At 33.1% G+C, this 24,810-nt stretch overlaps 1 protein-coding gene across 4 annotated transcripts in view; it reads left to right on the plus strand.

Moving 5' to 3' along the window:
* The window catches only part of SPHKAP (SPHK1 interactor, AKAP domain containing), a 154,231-nt gene that overhangs the window by 75,560 nt on the left and 53,861 nt on the right, over window positions 1–24,810 (plus strand). For all 4 annotated transcript variants that reach the window (XM_051983383.1, XM_051983385.1, XM_051983382.1 and 1 more), the window contains one exon: window positions 4,539–4,646. In XM_051983383.1, coding sequence (XP_051839343.1) covers window positions 4,539–4,646 — 108 coding nt within the window. The remainder of the gene's footprint in view (window positions 1–4,538; window positions 4,647–24,810) is intronic.

The raw sequence follows: 24,810 nt of genomic DNA on the forward strand, positions 1-24,810 counted from the left end.
TAAAACAATTCTAAAGTTCTACTTTGCAAAATGATTAAATAAATGAGATGATAAATTATAAATGCCTACAGGAAAATGGGGACACTGGTTCACTGTTGGAATTGATCCAATGATTATGAAAAGCAATTTGGAATTATGCTCTTTAGCCCTATGATGTCACTACTAAGTCTATAGCCCAAATTAGAGATAAGAAAGAGGAAAAGCTCCTATATGTGCAAAATTGTTATAAGTTCTTTTTGTAGTGACAAAGAACTGAAAACTATGGTACTCATCAATTGAGGAATGGTTAATAAGTATGATATATGAATGAATAAAATTATGAAATACTTTAAAAATTTGATCAATGCATGGTCAACTAGGATTTCAGAGAACAATGAAGAACTCTACTTCATTAGAGAGTATTAATGGACTAATACGCAAAATGAGAAATGCATTTTTGGACAAGCCAACATGGGAATTTTTTTTGTTGTTTTACTATGCTTATAGAGTATACAGATTCTATGCTTCTTTGAGTCTTTCTATTTCTTTCTTTTTTCACTGAGTGGGTGATGGAAGGTATGAAGTAGAAAAAAAAATAAATTCTTGATAATTTTTTTAAATTAAAATTTATTTTAACTTAAATTTATTTTTTTTTAATTTTTAAAAGTAATAGCTTGGATAGTTTACCAAATACATCTTCACAATAACCTTGTCAGGTTACTATTCCCATTTTTCAAATGAGAAAACTGGTTTGGTAAGTTGAAGTCATTTTCCAAAACTATAAAAACAGAAAGTTCAAAGGAAGTAAAGAGACATAGCCTCCTAACTCCCAATTCATTGCCTTTTTAAACACACCCCAGTGGCTCTCCATAATTCTGTTTATGAAACATGTTACAAAATTGTGATGCAGATTTTTTCATAGCTGAAGCTTTATGTATTCAAGCATTTTGTACAAGAGCAGCTAGATGGCACAATGGAGAGGATGTTGAGCCTTGAATCAGGAAAACACATCTTCCTGGGTTCAATTCTAGCCTTAGCATTTACTACCTGTATGAATCTGGGCAAATCACTTAACCTTGTTTCCCTCAGTTTCCTTATCTATAAAAAGAGCTGAAGAAGAAAATGGCACATCACTCTAGTATCTTCATCAAGAAAACCCCAAATGGGATCACTAAGAGTTGGACATAATTGAAAATAACTGAACAGCCATGTGACTGTTAATTTAAAAGCTTCACTATAGTAATTTCATTCATAGAATTGACGCTATCTAAAAACAACAGGGATTTTCAATTTTGTATAAATAGCCATCATATTAATAGGAATTCTGTGTTAAAAAAAAAAAAGGTCCTTTTTGCTTTAACTACGACCCACGGATCAGATGTAGCAGCTGAGGACATTTATCTCCCTCACCCAGGGCTATGAAATTTCTTTATTTAAATGCTCACAAAACAAAGTTTTTGTTTTTACTGTAGCCCGGCCCTCCCACAGTCTGAGGGATAATGAACTGGCCCCCTATTTAAAAAGTTTGAGGACTCCTGGACTGAGGAATGCTGATTTTCAACTACACCCAGAGAAGGAACACTGGAAAATGAATATGGACTATTTGTAGTGGACAATAAGTTATTCCTGGAATTGGGAAGACCTGTCTGCTACCAAAGTCCTACCTCTGACACTTACTTAACTGGGTCACCAAGGAAAATTTAGTTAATCTCTCAGAACCCCAGGTCATCTTTTAACCCACTGTATCAAACTCAAATAAAAATGGATGCCTATGGGCCATATTTTTATTTAGAAAACCACATATAAACATTATCTATATTTTGTATTTTTATTTGTTTTATCAAAATTTTCCAATTACACTTTAATATGGTTCCCTCTGTATTCTGGAATTTGGGATGACCCATGCTAACCTTAGATTGGAAAAAAACTATAAATTAAAATGAATTGCTGATCTGCACCTGTGGGAAATTTCCATACCAGGATATCCCTGTACAATTACTACTAACAACAATAACTGACATTCATATAATGCTTTAAAGTTTGTAAAAAAAAACCTTGCATGCTTATCTGAATAAGTACTTTAAGATTTACCAAATACTTTTTGCAATAACCCTGTAAGGTGGGTAGTAAAAGTATCACTATTCTGATCTTTCAAATGAGAAAACTGATTTGGTGAGCTTAAGTGACTTTCTAAAACCCATGACTTAGGTACTGTAAGCGTGATTATTCCATTTTGCATTTGAAGAAACAGGTTTGGTTCCACATAGCTAAGCTAAGAGGGGAATTTGATTTCAGGTTTTCCAGACTTCAAGTCCAGCCCTTTATCCCACTGTTCTACAATCACAGACCTAGATCAAAGAAAGCAAATGATTTAGTACCTCATTTCCTGTGCTTTGTAGCAAATAAAAGTATCTGTTTCTTCTGCCCAATGAAAAATCAGAAAGATTTGTCATCTCTGGTAATGATAAACATAAACTCTGTGGGAGAGGGTTTAAAAATAAAACTATTACTCAGTAAAATCAGAAGTGTGTATTTTAACAGGCCCCAGCAAGTGTTCAGCCAGTATACGATGTATACATGTAACAAATAGGACTAAAGTGAAAATGAATTTGTTTTGGCTTTAAAAAAAAAAAAGGTAGAAATCTCTGTAGCTGCACAGACATTTTTTCAGGTACATTAGAGAAATTGACTGAATTGGTCATGCTTATAAATTGAGGCCAAACATTAAGCCATTTTAGCAGCAATACAAATCTGGTATAATATTTGGCTAATAATGTGCTAGACAAGCCAGTAGAAGCAACTTCATGTTGCCTACAAGGCAGAAGCATAATCAAAGCATATTTTTAACCCAGACATAAAATCTTCTGTTTTCCTGTTTCTTTATTTAAAAAAAAAATGAGAACACTGCACTAGGTGATCTCTTGCATCCTTCCAGTTGTAAGATTCAGTAATTAAGGCCTCTTATAACAAAGAATTTGAAAAGTATGTTAATTAAAATTTATTGATTCCTTTATTCAATCATGTCTAACTCTTTCTCACTCCATTTGAGGTTTTCTTGGCAAAGATATTAAATCGGTTTGTCATTTCCTTCTCCAGATCTTTTTATAGATAAGGAAACTGAGGCAAGTGACTTGTCCAGGATCACACAGCTAGTATTTGAGGCCAGATTTGAATTCAGGAAAATCAAGACTTCCTGACTTTAGGCCTGGCATTGTGGATATACTACACCAATTATATACATTCATTGGAAAGTAAATGGCTAAAAAAGACATATCCCTGAAAAATTTATACCTTGTTTTTACATGGGAATAGTAGTTATTTTGTTTTTATTTATTTTTTTTTGACAAATTTTAACCTTTATTGGATATATCATCTAGGGCACTTCAGCAAAGCTATACCTAAAAAACTATTTCCCCTCAGCCTTTGTACTCAGTAAACTCCACTGTTTCCTTATTACCTCCAGGGTCAAATCCAGACACCTCTGTTTGGTACTTAAAACCTTTCCCAGTCTTAAGTTCAAACTGCCTTTTCATTTTTATTAAATATTGTTCAACTTTGATTCATATTGGTCTTCTTGCTGTTCGTCTCCCACAGCTTCTTTCTTTTCTATATGTCTTTGCACAGAAGTCCCCTTCATGCAGCATGTTCTGCCTTCTCACTTTACCCTCTTAGAAAATCCATTTAGTTGTCTCCAAAGCTCTGCTTGTGTCACTCTCTCCAAGAGGCCTTTTCTGATTCCATCTTCCACAGAGATTCTTAGCCTTCTATGTCATGTGGATCCCTTTGGCAGTCAGCTAGTAATGATGACTAGTAGACTAGTAAAGCTTATGAATTGCTTCTCAGAATAACAATTTTAAATTTGTAAAATAAAATACATGGTATTACAGATCAATTATATTGATATACAGTTATAAAATATTTTTTTAAGTTTACTGACTCCAGGTTAAGGACTCCCACTTATTGCTAGTGACTTTCCCTAAAATTATATTTTATGTATTTATATTGCATATGTTTATATTTGTATTTCATGTGTTCCTTGATAGAATTCTCCTCTTTAAAGGTTTTTTTTGTCTTTGTATTGCCATCACTTTTCACAGTGCCTGACACAGAGAAGGGATTTAATAAATACTTGTTGAATGAATGACTGTCAATTGGTCTTTACTGTGATATAGTTTGCAGTAATGAAACTTTATTTGTGATGAAAAACATGAAATAGGAGATAATGAAGTAAAGGTTTCTCTGAGTTGTTAGTCAAGCCACCCTCCACATGGTACATCTCCTCTATCTCAGATCATCAGTAGAAGTATTGGAGTTTATGAGAAAGAACATCCCCAGTAGTATGCCCCCAAATAAAACAGAGTATGCCTGATTATTTTGCTCATGCTGGTAACGATAAGCTGCTGCAGATTTTTGCTAATATCCAGGAAACCTGCTGGTGCTCTAGGAGAAGGAAAACACTTATAGGTCCTTGAGAAGAGAGCTACTGTCAGTTCTGGATGCTTGTTAAAAGGCAAAGCTTGGGATAAAAGCATTAAAGAAAGCTTACTCTGTTCTAACAGGTCCTTTGCAGTAATAGTCTATTGGAATCAACAGACTACTGGCTTCAGAACCAGAGGACCCCGTGCCAAATCGGATTTGTGGAAGACAAGTCCGAAAATTGTGCATCCGTGAGTACACAAAACATTTGTGTTATGTATCCCTGTAAACAAAAGACAATGAATAACCAGAGCTACCTTTTAGGAAACATTGTTTTTAATTTGCTAACCATTTGCCTTTGGGAGATTTTATTTTTAAATCTCTACAGGGCTTAGGGTGGTTCTGGAACATTTATTGATACGGTAGAGATAAAAAGGAAAATATTTCTGCTTACAGGTTTTCAAGTATAATTGTGTTTATTTCAGCATAGGAATTCCATCTGGAATTTTAAAAAGAAAGATTTTTTTCAGGTCCCCAGAAGAAAACAGAAAATAACCTGCATGGTAACAATCAAGAATAGTTGACTATTTAAAAGGCTATAATATGAATTTGAGAATGTAGAAAAGTCACTGTGTAGATGGACATAATTCTTATGAGAAGTGAATATGAATAGACTTTGAGTCGATACAAAATGCTACATTTCTTTCAGATTATGGCTATGATAATATGATAGAAATGTTACTAAGATTAAGTTAAATGAAATCTCTCATGTCTTAAGAGTTTTATCTACAAAGCTGTTTTCATTTAACAAAGGAACTACTCTGCATAAATTTTATTACAAAGTTTTCAAATATGGAAATAAGAAATTATTTAAATGAAATAGGCTCTGTGTTCCATATGGTTATTTTAATTGAGCTGTCAGTTCCCAGGTCTGGTGGGATCATCATTGCACCTGGTAAGGAGGGGCCAGGGGTTCTTTCCAGAGCAAAGAGAAATTAAATTTTCTTGCTTGAATTGAGAAAATCGGCTTTGTGCTATTTCTGTTTATAAGTTGCTCACCAGAATTTCTGTCAAGAGTGAGAAACACAGTGAAAGCTGAAAATGGAATGAAATTGGGGTTTTTATCTGTAAAGAGGTTGAGAAGACAAGAGACAGACACTTTATCAGTTTCCCATTCCAACACTGGAGAATTTCAGAGCAAGTTGATGATAAATACACAACCCATTTGACATACTTAAGCCTTTCCTTAGGAATATGATCAGAGTTATGACTAGATAGCTTTATAGCTTTGGTACTTTGTTTGGAAAAGTAATGTCTAGCTAAGAGGCAATGAAGAATTTATCTTATTTTATTTTATCTTTTTAGGTATAGGCCACACAGTGTTTTAAAAGTGCAACAGGGAAAGAAGTTGTATAACTTAAATTCTTCTGATGGATCACTTTTGATATAGTTTTTAGTTTTATCTAATAAGTAATGTGAAGTTAATAATATCTGGAGGTAGATACAAGGTAGCACTAAGCATCACCCAAAAAAGTCATTGCATTATAAGGGAGTTGAAATAAGAAGATCCTCTCCCTTAAGCATTTTGCAATGAATTAAGAATAGCCAATATTTACATAGTGGTTTAAGAACTGCAGGAAGTTTACATGCAGTCATTTGAGCCTCCTAATAACTGCTACATATTCCCAGGAAATTAAAAGAGCAAAAATTATTTGTCCATGGTTACACATCAAGTGAGCTTCACAAGTAATATTTGAACTCAGATATCTCCTGAGGTGAGTATAAAAGTCTCCAACATTATAGTCTGGTCTCAAGTGGTATATAATCCATCAACAAGAAGTTGAAAATATGGGTTATACATGTCACCCTTCCTTCAGTTACCAATTGTTAAACTTGTTTTCAATATATCTACACACTGACCTTCATCTCACATCAGAGGGGCAGAGCTGATGGGAAAATTCTTAGGTAGACCCCAGATTTCCTAGAAGATTTTTGCTGGAAAGGGTAAGATATATGAGCTAGGCCAGTGAGATAGAGGGATGAGTGAGCTAGCATTCACCATTCAGGATAGCTCATCTCAAGGGCAGAGTTTGAAGAATGAATAAATAACTCTCCCAGGGAACTTGGGTAGTTATGATCTGAAAGTCAGGTAATATAGATAGCTGGCCATACTAGGTGAGATAAGATGACAAAACAGTTGAACTTTTCCATTCATGTTCATTTTTTTAAGAATCTCAAATTGGGATTCAAAGTACACAACTCCAAGAATCTTTAAATTTTAGAGAGATTTGCCAAGTAAGGTATTTCCAAGTAAGGTATAGATGTTTCACACTTGCCAGTTGATCCTTTTAGCTCTTTAAAGAAAACTGGAGAAATTCACCCAAAGGAAAAGTTCTGGTATATGGGAAATTTATTTCTCTTCACTATTTTCTACCTACTGTAACTATGACTTAGTGACTAAGAACAGAAATATCTGTTGTTCTTTGACCCCCAAAAGCTCAAAGAAATTTCACAGTATGTGAAAGAAGCCAGACAAGATTTCTCAAAAGTATCCTAGGGAAAAGTAAAAACTACAATAAACAAAAGAGACTTAAAACCATAGATAATATCTTTTGGCCTTTAAATAAAATCAATATTTCAACTATGTCCTCCCCTACTGGCTGTCTCCCTTTTCTTCTTTTATCACATTTCTTTTTTTCCCTATAATCTCACACACTTATTTGTGTGTTTTCCCTACATTTCATAATCTTGGGATGATGGACTATTAAGCCAGAAAAGGTACTTTGAGCTCATCTAATTCACAAGTGAAGGAACTGTAGGTTAGAGAGAAGAAATGACCCTATAGTCACCCAGCTGCTCAATAGTATATTAGGGATTGGAACTCAGTACTCATGGATGTCAGTTCGATATCTTTGCTTTATAACACACTACTTTTTAAGATGAAACAACAACACTGGGACCTCTAAATCACTCTTACCAGCATTTTTTCCACACAATGAAATTGTTGACATCATTGTAAATATTGTCTTCCTGCTTCTGCTTGCTTCACTGCATCAATGTTTATGTTTTCATACTTCTCTGTATTCTTTATAGTCATCTTTCATATGATCCAATTATATTCATTCCATTCCCAGCTAATTTAGCCATACCCCACTCTATGGGAATCTACTGTGTTTCCAGTTTTTGCTACTATAAAAAATTAGTGCAAGAGACAGCAAGATGGCACAGTAGATAGAGCACTGATCCTGCAGTCAGGAAGACTTAGCTTAAGCTTAAAGTTAGCCTCAGTCACTTATTAGCTGTATAACCCTGGATAAGCCTCTTTTACTTCTGAAAAGTCAGCCTGAATAATATTTTTGTGTGCGTTGGAGGGGGGAAATCCTGTAGCGTTTATGAAATTCCTCAGCTATAATTTAGGGAAATTCTTTAGCTATTTTGACAAAATGACATATGGTATTAAAATATCATGGAACAACTTTGAGATACATATTTCATAAATGCCTGCTATTATACATGGCCTCATTCTCTGCTAAATGAAAAGCTTATCAATCAAATAAAAACAGTGTTTCTCATTAAGGTATCATTAGACTTCAGAGGGATTGAGTTCATAATTTCTTTTTTCCTTTCAGCAGAATTATTCTTTTTTATTTAATATGTTAGGGCATTTTGCATCTTTAATTATTTCTCCTTTGTAGCATTCCTAAGGAATTAAAAGATTGGTAACTTCTGTTTTACAATTCTGAAACCTGGGGATAAAACCAGGTTTCAGACTTTTGAGAACTTACTGTGGACACTGTTTTACATTCTTATTTCCCTGGAGTTTTATTGCTCTTGAATAATAATGAGATATGCTTCCCCAGTCACATTCTTATACAAACTAGTGGACACTTATTAAGAAATGAAAAGATGTCATAAGCAGATTAGCTACCTTATCTGCAATGACCATTCTTGTTAAATTAATTAATTAACTAATTAATGAAAGAAAGGGAAAAAAGCACTTTGCTATTTGATTGCTACTTCATGTATGATTTTACCTCTTACAAACTCATTCCTGCCGTCTCACGTTACCTACATAGATAATATTCAATCAGTCTGAACAACAATAGTCAGTCAATAAGCATTTGCTAAGTGTGTGCATTCACGTACACACACACACATATATGAACAGTATAAATGAAAAGTAATATCAGAGGAAACCACTAACAATGAGTGCCACTAAGCTCAGTTTTGAGTTTGAGGTATCTGTAGTACATCCAGTTTGGGATGTCCAATAGGCAGTTGGAGATGTGAAGTTAGAGGTCATCTGATACGTTAGGGTTAGATAAAAAGATCTGATAATCTTCAGCAAAAACATAATAATTGAATGTATATGATCTAATGACTACCAAACAAGACAGTTTAGAAGTAAAAGGAAAAAGCATTCAGGATTAATCAACATAGGTTCAATTCCATAGGTTTACTAGATAACCCAAAGTTATAAGTATTCCATGACCACTTAACTCACTTCATATCTCCATGCACAAAGAAGCAAACATCAGCAATATATCTTTTTGGTTGGTCCACTGTTAAAAGATCATTCGTGATTCTGCAGTCTTATTTTCTCTCTTTTCATCAGATGTTTCATTTCTGTCTTTGAATCCTCAAATGACAAGGACCTAGCATTTAGAGCATGATGAATGAATGTTTTTTTTTATTGATGGTTGTCTGAGAAATCATAAAAACCAAGAAAAAAAAAGAAAGCAATGATCTAAAAAAAAAAAAGTCCAGAGGTGGAGAAAGGCAGCTCAGAATATCCTTTCCATATATTGACTTGTAGTAGCTTGATTAGACAATGTTTCCTTTTTTTTTGTATGCCCAGCATTTATTACAGTATCTGGCATATAACAGAGACTTAATAGATACTTGTTGATTGGTAGGGGCTTGAAATGTCAGTCCCTGTGACCTTTTTCAAATAACTCCATGACCTAATTATAATGAGTCAACATTTATACGAGGCAGTTAGGTGACACAATGGATCGAGTGCCAGGCCTTATGTCAAAAAGACTCATCTTTATGAGTTCAAATATAGCCTCAGACACTTTCTAGATGTGTGACCCTGGGCAAGACTACCTCAATTCCTTAGCTGAATAATGAGTTGAAAAAAGAAAGGTCAAATGACTCCAATATTTTTACCAAGTATCACAAAGAGTCAGAAATGACTAAACAACAATCTTGTCACATACTAACTTTATGATTAAATCTAAGTCACTTAACCTCTCTGATCTTCCATTTCATCATCTATGAATAAAATTATTTCAAAATTTTAATGTGTGATACATAGGTCATCTATGTCATACTACTTAGAGAAGTAAATCTAGGGTTGGAATAAAAAACTGATATTTATCAGCTGGATATTGAATTAGATGACAGGTAGCAAAATGAGCATGTGTTGTTTTTTTTAAAAATCTTCTATTAAATAGCATTTCCATAACATTACAATTTAAAAATAACTAATGAGTTTATATTCAACATTTACTTTTATTAAAATATAGTTGCATAGAAAATCAATTTCTCATCTGATCTATCAAAAGAAAATTCATGTGAATAGCAAACTCTTGAACTTTTGTTATTCTAAAAGAGGCAAAACTTTATGGTAGCTATTAGGAAGAATTCATTTACTTTTAGAGATCATGCTTTGTACAAATTTAATTATTATCAATAATAGAAGAAAACATCAACAATCACAAATTGTTAGTGAGGCCTATTGCTAATTACCCCTCCAAAAAAGTAATGAAAAGAACTAATATTATTGTAGTGAAAGCTGAAAGGTTAAGTAAGGCTTAAGTACAAGTAGCAGTATATTTTTAAAGCCATAGATTTAGATGAAATGTAGCAATTTGGACATATGGGTCATTTTTTCCATGCTAACAGCCTGAAATCATGAAAATGCCCTTTCCAACCACTTGTAGTTTTCAGTAATATTTTCAGTAGCTGGCATTCATTGCAAATGAATAGTTTGCTTTCTAGCTAATTCCCAATAAACATAATTGCAAATGGTGTTTATCCTCATACACCACAGGAATTTACTTTCATATCACTTTAATAATCCAGGGAAATTTTGTTTTAGAAGGCTCTGAAAAATCCAATGGTAATTGAGGAGAGTGTCTTTAGGAACTAAAAACAAAAATGCACTTTTGATAAAAAGTAATTATGCCTTCATTATCATTTGCACGTGCTCAACTTAGTTCTCTTTCCCTGCATCTCCTCTTTCAAACATCTCAGTGAAGTACTGGAATCTCTACATTAATAAAGAACTATGGTATCTTGAGAATTACAATGGATGGGAGAAGGATATCTTATTTCAATTCACTGAAAGAAGACTAATGGTCTTAATGCATTTTGGTGTTTACAAGAAGAATAAGAGAGATATGGCAATGATAGATGAATCCTTTTCAACTGTTATGAAGATAAATTCACACTCTCCATTTCAACTTTCCTTTTGCCCAAAACTGAACCTGAATTTTACTTTAACAGATCAAGCATAAGGATGTTACTGACCAACATTACAAAAGAGGTTGTTTGTCATTATACAGAAATCAATCAAATAATACTTTTCTCAATTAAATTTCCAAATCCTTCAAATATGTTATTATTTCATTCTTTAAAAAATAATTTAAACATGATGAAATGATACAGGCCTGTTCCAATGATCTTGGGATCATTGCTCTTGAACGCTTCTGGGAACTGAGGGTGGATTACAACATAGCATTTTACTCTTTTTGTTGTGGGTTGCTTGAATTTTATTTTCTTTCTCATATTTTTTTTACTTATTGATCTGATTTTTCTTGTGCAGCATATGCCTATTTTGGATTTAACATATATTTTTATCATGATTAACATATATTGGATTACATGCCATCTAGGAGAGGCAGTAGGGGAAACAGAGGAAAAAAGGAGAGTCAATATTGAAAAAAATATCCTTTTATATGTTTTGAAAATAAAAAAAACTTCAGTAAAAAAATAGTTTAAACAGTTGGAATCATAAGGTGTAGAATGGGAAGGGGTCTCTTACTGGCCAATCTTCCAGAAATTTGTAATGGACAATTTAACCTCCTATGAGCTTGAATTTGATTAGAAATTATTTTATCTGTATTTACTTCAAGTCCTGATTAGTACAAATAACTAATTCCCTGATATGACTTGTGGACTTGAATTCACACTGTTAGGGGTTCTAATTATGCAAAATAAGATATTTGGTTCCAGTCTGATGGACATATGCAGTGTGAATTCAAATGATGGAGCCAGTCCTAGATATATATAATTAATACTTCCTGGGACTCAGATTACATCAAAGTTTTTTGGTAAGAATCACCATCCTTTGAAATCTATTTTAATCATGGTAACCAAGCCATTATATTGGCAAGAAAGGTCCAAGGACAAAGTGTTTTTATAGCCCTCCTAGCAGATTAGATAAAGCCATTAAGAAGCTTTCTTGCATCTTTGCTTCACAGAGAATATTCCAACATTGCAGAAAATATCTTTATCCCATTCTAGGGCACTGATTCAGGTAGAACTGCTATGCAACAGAGAAGAAAGAGGTCTGGAAAGGAAGATATTAAGAGGACTTAGAGTACTATCAAGAGATAAAAAGAAGCTGGGATTTAGAAGTCAGATGTCTGACTGCAAAATATACTCCAGTTATCTTATGACTTATTGTACATGTGTGAAGAGAATTGTGTCTGTTGTGGTAAGAAATCTGTGAGCAAGAGCTTTGAAGAATAGTATGGAAGGCTGTTTGGGGAAGTCTTAGTGAAAAAAATTGTCTTCATCTGATAGAAGGATAAACTAGAGAAAAATTATAAGTTTTGTCTCTATTTTTGTAAGCTATCTCTACTTCAGTTCCTGACACTTCTATAAGTTATCTATGGAAAGTGAAGTCAGTAGATTATGGCTATGGCTAGTATGTACAGAACTCACCTCTCTATTGGAAGTTGGCTGTCCCATTCCACCTCAATGATATTGGTTGCTTCAGTCAGCTGGTTGATGGTTGGTTGTGACCTGTTTGGTTTTATAACATAGTTATATTTCCCTTGATAAAATATGTTTCCTAGTTGGAAATATTTAAAAGTAAGTAATTATTTTGCAATTTCTTTCCATTGAAGACTAGAAAACACATTCCATTTCTTAAAAAGTTGATTCAGACTCTCAAAATAGTCTTCTCATTACAAAGGTCTGTCAAAGAAAGGAAATAGAAATCCTCCACAATTAGACAAGTGCTATCTTTCATTGCCATTTGAAAAGAAAATCAGCAAGTAGACCACATCACTCCTAAAAATTTGGACTAGACTTCTTTTACCTCCATTTTACTTTAATTAATGATACTTGTATACTTGGCTTGATAACAGGAGAAATGAGAATAATTCACTTATCTTTCAGGAATCCAGATTCTATTTGCAGTAATTGTAAAGCTAAATAGTAAGGGCATTTGTAAATGGTTTGCTGAATATCATAGTGAATATCATATTTCTCAAATGAATATAACCATATAATTAAGTAAATGTGTCTTAGACACATACTATTGTTTATAATAATGATATGTTTGTTACTGTTGTGATCATAAACCAATGGGAAAATCTTACCAATGAAAAGGAAAACTTAGCCACTGTGCTTTGTCATAATAGAAACATCAGAGCCCATCAGGTTTGCATACCATTTGATATGAGACTACTTATTGTTTTGCATGGGAACTTGAAGGCCCTAGAAGCTTTGGAAAATGACCTCTGGCACTCTGGGTATCTATTCCAATGTTAGTATGTGCTATTATTAGCATGTAATACTAAGGAATAGGCAGAAGGATGTCAATAAACTCAAGATTCTGTTCAATTAAGTGCTCTCAAAATAAAAGTCTTTGGCTTGAAATGGATAATGTACTGGCTAAGTCATTGTTGACTAGCTGAAGTGGAGGAGTGCTTCATGAACTTCGTGGAACACTACTTCTGAACTGTAGAGTGATTGCAAGAATAGACTTTTCACTAGCCTTGCAGGGAAACTGCCAGTAACTATGAAAATTTGTGGTCTTTTTTATTTGTTTGTTTATTTGTTTTGAGCTCAATTTCCTATATTTGTAAGAAAACCATGGAACTAATGACACTATTTGCAGAGGAAAAAGTCAAAGTTGGTGAATGGTCCAGGAAACAGAAAGTTTTAGAGATGTACTTTGTTTTATAAATGAGGAAATAATGGGAGCTCAGAGAAAGGTGAAGGACTTTGTCTAAGATCACTCAGCTAATCAGTAGTAGAGTCTAGAAACAGAATCCAGATCTCTTAATTACCATTTCAATGCTTTTTGAACCATCACAATGTAGAAAAGCAGGGAGAAGGGAAAGAAGGTACCTGAACAGGGGCATGTGAGAGAAGTCCCAAAGAGGGTAGAAATGAAATTGTATGAGAACTATTTAATATGGCAAGAGATTTGTCAGACTCCTATTCTGATAGTTATGTTACTCATCCACTGATCCAAAAAATCCATAATGTAAAAAGAAACTTTAAATTTTGTTAAACTTTTAAATGAGTTTGACAATTATTGACAAACATCTTCATACATTATTATAACATCTCCATACATTTGAAAAATGATGATATATATACACGTGGGGTATGAGGTGATATAGCAGATAGAGAGCTAGTCCTAAAGGCAGACTCTTCTTAAATTGAAATCTAGCTCAGACATTGTATGATTCTAAGTCATTTAGCCCTTTTTGTCTTAGTTTTTTTATCTGTAAAATGAGCTAGAGAAGGAAATAACAAAGCACTCCAGTATCTGCCAAAAACATCCCTCCCAGTTTTATTTCTGTCCTTCTGAACTTCAAACTCATGCCCTACTTTTAGTTCCCTTTGTTGTGCTCTTCTATTAAAATATATGCTCCATGCAGGCAGGAACTGTTATTCTTTATAACTCTTAGCTCTCATCACAGTCCCTTGAACATTATAAGCACTTGACAAATACTCATTTTCTTTCTCTCCTCTATTGTTCCCTCTTTAAGCAAAAAAAAAAAAAAAAAAAAAAAAAGATAACAAATAGATGAGAAATTCAACAGATGTGCCAGTATTTTATAATGAAGATATTTGTACTATGTCATCTCAATGCCCAGTGTATTATGGGTATTGTGGAAGTGATAATGGCACTCTCAATAATAAAGTAGGGAGGCAACTTACATATAAGTATTTCATTGAAAAACATTCTGTTTGCAACATAATTTTACAAGCATTCAGGGATCACTTTTCATAATATCTCAAAGCGATCTAACAGAATTGTTTTGAAAAAAATGTTTCTACATAGATTTTCAAACTAGATGACCCAAAATACTAAATCTCTACACTGCTGAACTTTTCTATTATTCTTACCATTATCTTCTCAGTTTCTTGGGTCTATAACCTAAGTATTATCCTTTCTCACCTACCATATAAAACCAGTAGGAAAGACCTGTTATTTCTACCTGGAAGTCAAATGATTTTTGAAAATCAATAAATTATGCACACAATGGGTTCTTATATTATGTACACTGTTGAGATATGGTTTGGTATAAACATTTGTCTATAAAGATCCTGTCTTTCACTACTCATATTTTAATCAGGCGTATCTTCAGAATATACATAGCTCATTCTCATAAAGCTTTTACAGAAATCTGAAAGCATATATATGGTTCGGAAGTTGCTAATGTAGTCTAGTTCACTTTTTTATGTGTAAAAGGAGACAGTAGGTCTGGACAGAGAAGCAGGGAAAGCTGAGCAGGGAGAGGATGCAATGCCCAAAGTCCAAACAAGACCACCTCTTTTCTAAAAAGAAGAGTGAAAGTGGGAGAGGAAGAAGTGGGAGGATCTGGTAGTGTGGAAGAAAGGGGGAGGGAGAATAAGAGAAGTCTGGGGCCCAGCTACAGAGATACCTCTCAAAAAAGAGATTATATTCTAATCGGAATTGTTTGCATTCGATTCTGTCATAGAAGGCATAACTAAGAATGTGTATGATGTGAAGAAGGATTGGTATTCATTGCTTCCTATTCTCAGTGCATTTATCAGATATATATATATATATATATATATATATATATATATATATATATATATTATATATATATTATATATATAATATATATATATATATATATATGATTGTTTTCATGATGTTGCTCCTATTAGAAAAGAAGCTCCTTGAGGAGAGCAATTATGTCTTAGCATAAGGCTGGCACATAATGAACACTTAATAAAGGAATTTTAACTGCTTAAGTAAAAGTGAAAGATAGCAGACAACTTTAGTTTATAAATTGGTATTCTCAATATATTTAAAGGAAAGAAAGAAAGGTTTTAAGTGTAGTGACTAGACCCTCTTTGGAAGTTTTAGAGGAAAACATAACATCAGATGATGAAGTGTGGAAGAATCAAGCTCCAAAAAAAGAATTACAATTTGAAGGGGGAGTGGACCTCCTTTTATATTGCTCACACTACATATAAAGTGTTGTGTTTAGTTCTGAGCATTATATTTTAAGAGGAAAAGTGACTAGAACATACTCAGCTAAGGGTACTGGGGAGAAGAAGATTCTGGGAAATATGCCAGATGAAATTAATGGAAGAAACTAGGATATCTACCCTGAAAGAGAAATTAGTTAGCTGTTATACAATAACAATTTTTAAATATTTAAAGTGTTTTATGTAGAAAACTAATTAGTTTTATTCTAATATATCCAAAGAACCATTGGGTTAAAGTTAAAAAGATGAATTTTCTATCATTCTAAGGAAAATTACTTTAAGAAAGTATTATTAAAATGAAATGAGCATCTTTGTGAGTTAACGGGCTCCCATGTCCCTAGATCAAGCTCAGGTCTGTTGATCACCTCCCAGGGATGCTGTAAAAGAGAATCCTGCAATGGATGGGAGAATGGACTATATCATACTGATGTTGGCTTTTGTCAGGGCTAACCCTTGAAGAAAGAGGCTTATCCAGCTTAACTCACCCAGCTTCTGAGAATACTCACTCACTCATTACAGAAAACTTTGTTTCCCTCTTATCCCTGAGATCTCCTTTCCAGACAACTTCTTTGACTTTTTCAACAGTGGATCATCCTAGACTTTCCTGGCCCTGTTTTTCTTAGCATACTCCAGTTTCTTCTATTAGAATTTCAGTCAGCTTAGTGGATTCCTGTCCTTCAGGATTTCTAGTTTCTGCTTCCAATAACTCTTGTTAAGCTATGGGACATGGGACATGACCTATTTAACAAACATTTATTAATCATCTCAATTGCAAAGCATAGTTATTAAAAGTAATAATATAGTCCTTTCCTACAAGAAGTTTACATTTTGCTGGGGGCTCCCTGCTCTTGACTTTTCTCTAACTATAAGAGATATCACTACCACTTAATAAACTTTGTAATGTCAAGAACTATCTGTCTTCTTATACTATATTTCCCTGGGCCTAACATAGTATATTTAAAAAAAAAGTATTTAATAATTCTTAGTTGAAATGGATGACTTCAAAATTACCTTCCAATTCTTATGTTTTTATGAAATATTACATATTATATTATAATTATTTGTGGTTCTAAGTACTTATGGAAAATCTGAATACCCTGCACATTTCTTTCCCATTATGGTAGCTACAGGAAACTTTTTTGGTGTGTGTAAGCCTATTTTTAAAATTTAACTGGCTGGTCAATGATTTTACAAACTTGAGCAATTTTTATCATTACCTTCCCAGGTGCTTTTCCTGAAAGTTTCCATGACCTTCTAAAGATTTTAAATGGACAAATAACTTTACTATTTTCTGATAACTACATTTTAATAAAGTAGTTAATTATTTAATGCCCTAAAGGATAAGTATTCACTGTTTCCACATAAAGTAATTCAACATGGATGAAACTAAAACAATTATAATTGTATCAGATTATTTCCCAACATGGGGCCCCAGCAGAAAGTATGGCATCTTTGTATTACACATGCAATTTATTTTAGCATCATGGTAGTTAATATCTTTGCTTCCATTCAATATACTCAACATATTTTAGAATTTTAGTATTTCTCACCAAACTGCTTTTTCATAGTCACCATCCATAGAAATAGCTGTTCCAATTTCACTTAAGCCAAATTCCTATTACCTTTTACCTTCGTCTAAACTAGCTGTCCAACATATCTTAGATAATTATACTTTGAACTTGCTTTTTCATTAATTTGCATGTAAGAATTAGTCAACTGAATTTCCTTTCTTTTTTTTACTGAACCATGATCAAGCATCTCTCAAGAACAATATTGTTTCCTGCATAAAATCCATTCTTTGTTTTTCTTCCACATTGTAATTAGTAAAGGTATTTTTAGTCCAGTAAACCCTAATTTGCCATCCAGTTTTTACTGTATCCTCTTAATTACAACCTGGCAGAAGACAGCAAAGCTATAATGGTAGTCACAGTTTTGGCAATTGGTTTCTAACCCAGCTAGTTCAACTATGTCTTTGTATTTATTGGTTGCTCAGAAAGAAAAAGCCAGTGATGTGTTTTCCAAAAGGGTTAAATAGGAGAACAAAATAACATGACATACTTGATTCAAAGAAGAAACTTGTGAGTTCTTTTGTATTCTCTCACTCAGTGACCGATTATTCATTAACAATGTTTATAAACATTTATCAATTTAATTTACTATCACTCAAGAAAGTTTCTGTATTGTGGTAATAGAAATATTTGTATTGCATTAACAAGATATACACCTAAACCTAAACCAAAAGCTACTCATCTTCAAAGGATATAGGGAGGGAGAGCTGAGAAATGTATACTTCAAGAAAGGTAAGTTAAAATCAATAAGAATAATTAATCATATAAACAGCAAAAAAGTGGTTATTTCAATAGAAATAGAAAAAGGCTCTATCAAAAATGGTATTCATTTATATCAAAAACTTTAAGAGAAGAAGCATGGAAGGGCTCTTCTTTAATATAAATAAATGGATATCTATGCCTAACAACAAAATATAGAATAATCTGCAACAGAAAAACTTTAGAAACTTTCTCAGTATAAATAGGAATAGAGCAAGACTATAGCTATTACTTAATTTTTTTTCAAAAATCATAGCAGAAAAATAAGGGAGTGAAATTAAAGGCATAAACATCAGGAGGGGTCAAAGTGGTTCTTAATCACAGATGATATAATGATATATTTAGAAAACCTCAGAAAATCAGTAAAGAAACTAAGATGATGAATATTTTAACTATCAGGATACAAAATAAATCCACAAAATCATCGTCATTTCTAAACAATCCTAAGCACACCCCCTCCAAAAAAAGAGGAAACAAAAGAAATTCCATTAAGGTAACTACAAAATGCATAAAATTTCTTAGCACTCACCTATTGAGTCATTCTCAAGATTTGTATAAATTCAGCTTTTTATTGATATAGTTGTTTTTCCATGAACTGTATTTCCCATTTATTCTCTTTCCTTCTGCCCCCTTCCAGAGAGCTTTTCCTTTGGATAAAAGAAGTTTTTTTTTCTTTTTCAGAAAAAGAGGAAGAAAAAATTTAATGAGTAAAATCTATTCATATAGCAATGAATCAATGATCAAATATCAATATATCCTTTCCAGCAAAGAAGAAGGCATATTCTCATTTTTCTTCTTTAAAATAAGTCATTCTTTATAATTTTCCAACATTATTTTTTATTGCTTACTGGTTCTTGTTCTTTCCATATATATAACTGTAGTATATATTGTTTTTTTCTTGGCTCTGCTTGTTTCACTTTGCACAAGTTTATATAAGTATTTTCATGCTTCTTCACCATTTGTTAAAGCAGAGTACTATTACAATACATTCATGTACCAGAATTTGTTTATCCATTCCCATATTGATAATATATTCAGAATTATCTATTTTCAGTAACTGCCTCAATCCAGGAATGTGCTAAAGCTAGCTCCTACTGATTTGAGAAACAATTGTTAAATCTTTAGTGTGAGCATTTTACACTTTGGCAATTGACAAATATTATTATTAATGTAATAAAATAATAGTTTATTAACCAGAAAAGTTAAATTTAATATAAATGTTAAGAAGGTTTGACACATTTATAATTTATATTAAGACAGACACATACATTACAGCTTCAGGAACAATTATGCATCACCTAGCTAGCAAAAAATATCTTCCATATTGGAAGTAAATTTTAATTTATTTTAATCTGGAAGATATGTTTTCAGGTAAACTGGTACTTTTCTTTTTAAAGGCACATATAATATCCAATTGCAGTAATATATTATTAACAACAAAGTATTATAATTTTTTTTGAAAACTCACATTTATAATAATAGCCAGCCTTTTAAAGTTCACAGAAAACTTTACAAACATTGTTTCATTTTATTTTCACCACAATCACAGAAAGTAAATACCATTAATATTTCCACATTACAGTTTGGAACTGAGGCAGATGGAGATTAGTCCAGGGATGGGTCACACATGTAGTAAATGTCTGACATCATCTTTGAATTCCTCTCCTTGACCTGGGGTCCAGCTCTCTTTCCACTGTCACCTAGTTATTGATCTCACACACAAGAAGAAAATGACCTTTCCATCTGAATTTTCTCTTATTACTTTTTCCTTGGAAAAAGATAGAAAGGAAGCAAAGGAGAGCCATCCAATTATAAGAGAGCTTTCTTTATTTCTGATCTGACGAACATTTGCAAGCATCAAACTCAAATCTCTTGAAAGAAAATTGATTCACATGCCAACAGAAAGCAAATTGTTTTTATTAAACACTGCACTTTAAAGTATAATTTCCTTCATTCTAATCATTTGCAGCTACTAGAAATCTGTTCTATCATCAACACAAATTTATCACTTTTGTAACAGCAAATACAGAGGAAAATAGATGGTAGACAGAGATTAATTGATTTTCACAATTCTTTGTCATGATTGGTAAGTATAATTTGGGTCTTAGGGAATTTTTCCAACTAACCAATAACTCCTCCAGTCATGAAGGTAGAGAAAGAGGAATAAGCATTTATATGATACCATCTCTGTGACAAAAATTTTTATAAATACTCATTTAATCCTCACAGCAACCTTTTGAATTAAGTGGTACTACTGTTCCATTTATGATGAGTAAAAAAAGGTTAGATAGATTTGAAGTCGGGTATTCCTAATCCTTGAGCCACAACTGCTTGAAAAATAAGAAAAATAAATTGCATACATCCTTCTGTTACCATAATCAAATAAGCTGAGGGGTAGCTGCTGTCATTGACCCCAGCTTCTTTCCCACCCTGCAGTTGCCTGAAAAAAGCAGCTATCAAAGCAGAAAGCATTGGGCCTCTAAGACTAGTGTTCAAAAGTGGCCTTTATAATGTGGGTAAAAAGATAATTTTGTTGAAAAGAAAAAGAGAATAAAAGATTCTAGGCAGTCTCTTCCCCTCAGAAGTTTTCTCTGCATATCTACCTTTTGGTTAGCATGCCCTTGTATTTTTGACTAGAAAAGTCTTGTATATTGGACAAGCTGTAATCTCTTTGAGATTTTAGAAAATGTCTTTCAGAGACCTGAGCAACTGCTACATCGGAAGTGAGCAAGCTTAGCAGGAGATAAAAAACAAATGCCATTTTGAGAAAGTGTTACAGGGCCTAAGATAAGGGAAGTAAGAGTGCTGTTGCAAATCATACCAGAAGGTCCAAAGGAGTATGGTAAAGGACCTTTTGATATTGCCATATGAGGGGAAACTGTTGATGCTGAGCCTGGAGAAGGGAAGTTTTGGGCATAGAAGGAGGGATGTGATCTCAGCTTTCAAGTATTTGAAGAGCAGTCATGTGGAAGAATGATTATAATTGTTCTACTTGGTCTTAGAGGGCAGAACCAGAGCATTAGGTTTCTGGAGCAGCAGATTTAAGTTTCATTTAAAGAAAAAGAAATATAAACAATTAGAGATGTTAAAAGGTAGAACAGATTATCATTGATTGATAGTGGATTCTAGAGGTCTACCAAAATCCCCAGACCTTTTTTCAGAATAAGTATTATATCTAACCATGGTTTTCCAATCTAGGCATTTGGGATATTGTTTTAAAGTCAAACACAAGTTGTAAATTTATCCCTATGTAAATCTTTTTATTAGATTTGCCTTAGCAATCTCACCTATTATTTTTATATACTCTGCTAACACTGTCATCCAAAGAGTTTATTCCTCCCAAGCTTGTGTGAACTGCAAATTTGATAATTTTTCTGTCCATGATTTCATCCAAGCCACTGATTTAAAAAAATTAAGCAACACAAAGCTAAGGATAGATGTCTGTTCATTTCACTAGGGAACTCCCTCTACTTTGACAGAGTTCCATTTATGAATTCTCTTTCAGTCCAATAATTCAGCTCATTCTAAATCCATTGAAGAGAAGTATTCTCACTAACATCTCCCCATCTTGTCCACAAGGCTAACTTCAAATTCTTTGCTTGTCAAAGTTTTATTTAAATATAAACTATATCTACAGAATGTCCCTGAACTCTCTCAGAAAAGAAAATAAGATTAGCCTGGCAGGTCCTATTCTTTCTGAAACTACTATGTTGGTTTTCTTTGTTCACTTTTTTTCCTATATGTTCAGAAGCTATTATCTCTTTTAAAGCAAATTTTTGCCAGGAAACAAAAAAAATTGGCAGAATCTATTCTTTCCTCTTATAAAAACAAAATTAATTTGCCCTTCTTCAGCATCCCATCAATTTCTGAAACTTCCAAAGATCACTGCCATAATACAATTATAATTTCTAGACTTTTCAGTATTTCTAGGATGTAATATGGGACTGGAGACATACAAAGATATCTATTTCTTTTTATTTCTCCTTATCTTATATTTGAAGGACCTATTAGATATATCTGTACAGTCTAAAGACCTTTCTCTTTGGCAGAGAAAATACTAGCACCTAGCAAAATGCTTTGCATATAGAAGGCATCTAATAAATATTTATTCAGCTGAACCAAATTCAGGAACCCTCACTTTTTTTTTACTTTCATCAATCAACATGATTCCATTTATCCAAAGCACTAGTTCTTATCATTATCTTTCCCCTATCTTTTTTTTTTTTTTTGCTAAATTGATGGTTTCATTTATGAAGGGAGCTCTCAATGGGGAACTTCCTCTGCCAATGTAGTTCAACACTTGCCCTGCAACCTTTAAGTCTTAGGATTTTTTCTGGGATAAATAAAAGATTAAGTGATTTGCCCAGGATGACACCATTTATATCAGAAATCGAACTTGAATCCAGGTCTTTCTGAAAACAAAATCAGCTTTCTATCTCCTATGTCATGTGGCTCTTATTTCTCCCAGAATTATTTTTTTAAATCCTTTTTTTTGTTATCCTTAGTTTTTCTTGCTGATTTCAGCTTATTCCAAGTTTTAGTTTGATATTACTCTTATAGAACAGTTCCATGCTTGTATATTCATCTTCTATTATCTGCCCTTACTTCCAGCTAAATTGGTTAAGTTTCCTGTGTGGATACATAGGACTCAAGTCAATTCCCTCTCTTCTTCCTCATCACAATGGTTTCTCTAGGGATCTTCAGAATTTCATTCTTAAGAAATTCCCAATTCTCCTTGGCTGGGAAGACATGTAGTATTTAAATACAAGTAGATCTAGGCATCTGATTTCCTAAAACCAAGTCATATTAGGCTATTGCCAGCTTTTCTCTTTCAATCCATCTCAAATTCTAAAATAGGATGGTCATTTTCTCCTAGAGTGTTCATCATTTCTATTAGCCATGAGTTCTTCTTGAACTTTTAGTTAACTTTATTATTGAGGAACTTCTCATAATAACTTCATAACTTGACCTGCAATGGATTATTAATCATAGGTTTAGGTATATAACATGCTTTTACTTTAAAAAAAATTCTCTGTAATATTTCTAAACTTTCACTATAGTATAAAAGTAACTTTATAATGTAGGAACTTCCTCATAATAACTTCATAGCTTTACCTGCAAAGGATTACTAGTCATAGATTTTGGTAACTCAATAGTATACTTATATTTAAAAAAAAGTCTAAATGACATTTCTAAACTTCTTGTAGAATAGTATAAGAGTAACCCTAAGACAAGATGAAAGATAAACATTAATTTCAAAGTTCAGCCATGCCTCCCTTCCTAATAATGCAGTGACATTTAGATCTTTGAAAGCACATCTTTAAGTTGTCAAACGAACCTATTTGATTCATCCTTCCTGTGCCAATAAATGAGACAAATGAACTTCATGAGTTCTTTACTAACTAAAGAAATAGATATTCAGACTGTTCTCAGATTCTACTTAAATGTCCAGGATTAAAGTGTATCACAACATAAATATAGGGAGTCAGACCATGTAAAAGAGCCATAACTCCAGTAAAAGGAATAGGGAATACTAGTGTTATACTATTTCATCATTGCTCAGAGATATCTGATAATTGGATATAAATGTGCTGGCCAATGTAGAACACTGCCATCTCAGAAAGACAGTTTTTTTTTCCTGGATCTTGCCTATGTATTACAGATATTTTATTGAAATAAGAGAGAAATATTTTTTCAAAAGAACATTTTATGTGAAAACTATTCTCCTATACATCTACATATCATCAGAGAACAAAAGCTTGTACCCTGCTTCTAATTTAATTCACTTCCACTCAATCTTCCTTAAATCAAGGCATTAAGTAGAGCTTCCCAGGAGGGTACAGGTTCCCCAAGCAGGTAGAGTTGACTCAGTTTTGTATCCATGCTTATTACAGTCTAGAATGGGATTATTAAAGAACCCTCCTCAGCTCCTTCTTTTGGAGGAAAAATGAAGACTACCAATGAAGAGAGGTAGATGTGGCTGTGACCTCTCTATTAGTCACTTAGTGTTCCATGGACTACAAAGAAAAGAAATCTGTTTTCCACTTTCAATTTGGTATGATAATTTTTTGGTTATCTAGCTTTCTATTTGTTACTTTAAACTGGGTTATCCTGCCACGAGGATCTGTTTGTCATAGATTTATAAATGTAAAACTAAAATGAATCCCAGAAGCCATCTAGTCCAAACCCCTCATTTTACAGAGCAGGAAAATGAGGCCCAGGGAGGCTACATGATCTGCTTAAGGAATAAATATCAGAGATGTAATTTGAATCCAGGTTCTCTGATGGCAGAGTCAGTATTCTAAGATTCAAAAGAAATTCTAAACTCTGATTAAGTGGTAAATGAGTTTAGCTAAAATTTCTTAAAGCAGTGATTTTCAAAGTAAGAGCCATGTGCCCCCAGAGCAACCATAGCCTCACTCTAAAAAGATCCATCAATGGGGGAGAAAAGTAGGAAAACAGATCACAAGTCTTCCTATGATAACCAATCAAGAGCTCATCTCCAATACAACTATACTACCTATCCCTTTCATCCATTATCACTCAATATTTCCCCATTCCAATTTTCCCATTGCTGGACTCCATT

The sequence above is a fragment of the Antechinus flavipes genome, chromosome 3 (genome assembly GCF_016432865.1).
Source record: "Antechinus flavipes isolate AdamAnt ecotype Samford, QLD, Australia chromosome 3, AdamAnt_v2, whole genome shotgun sequence".
In the NCBI taxonomy this organism is placed as follows: Eukaryota; Metazoa; Chordata; class Mammalia; order Dasyuromorphia; family Dasyuridae; genus Antechinus; species Antechinus flavipes.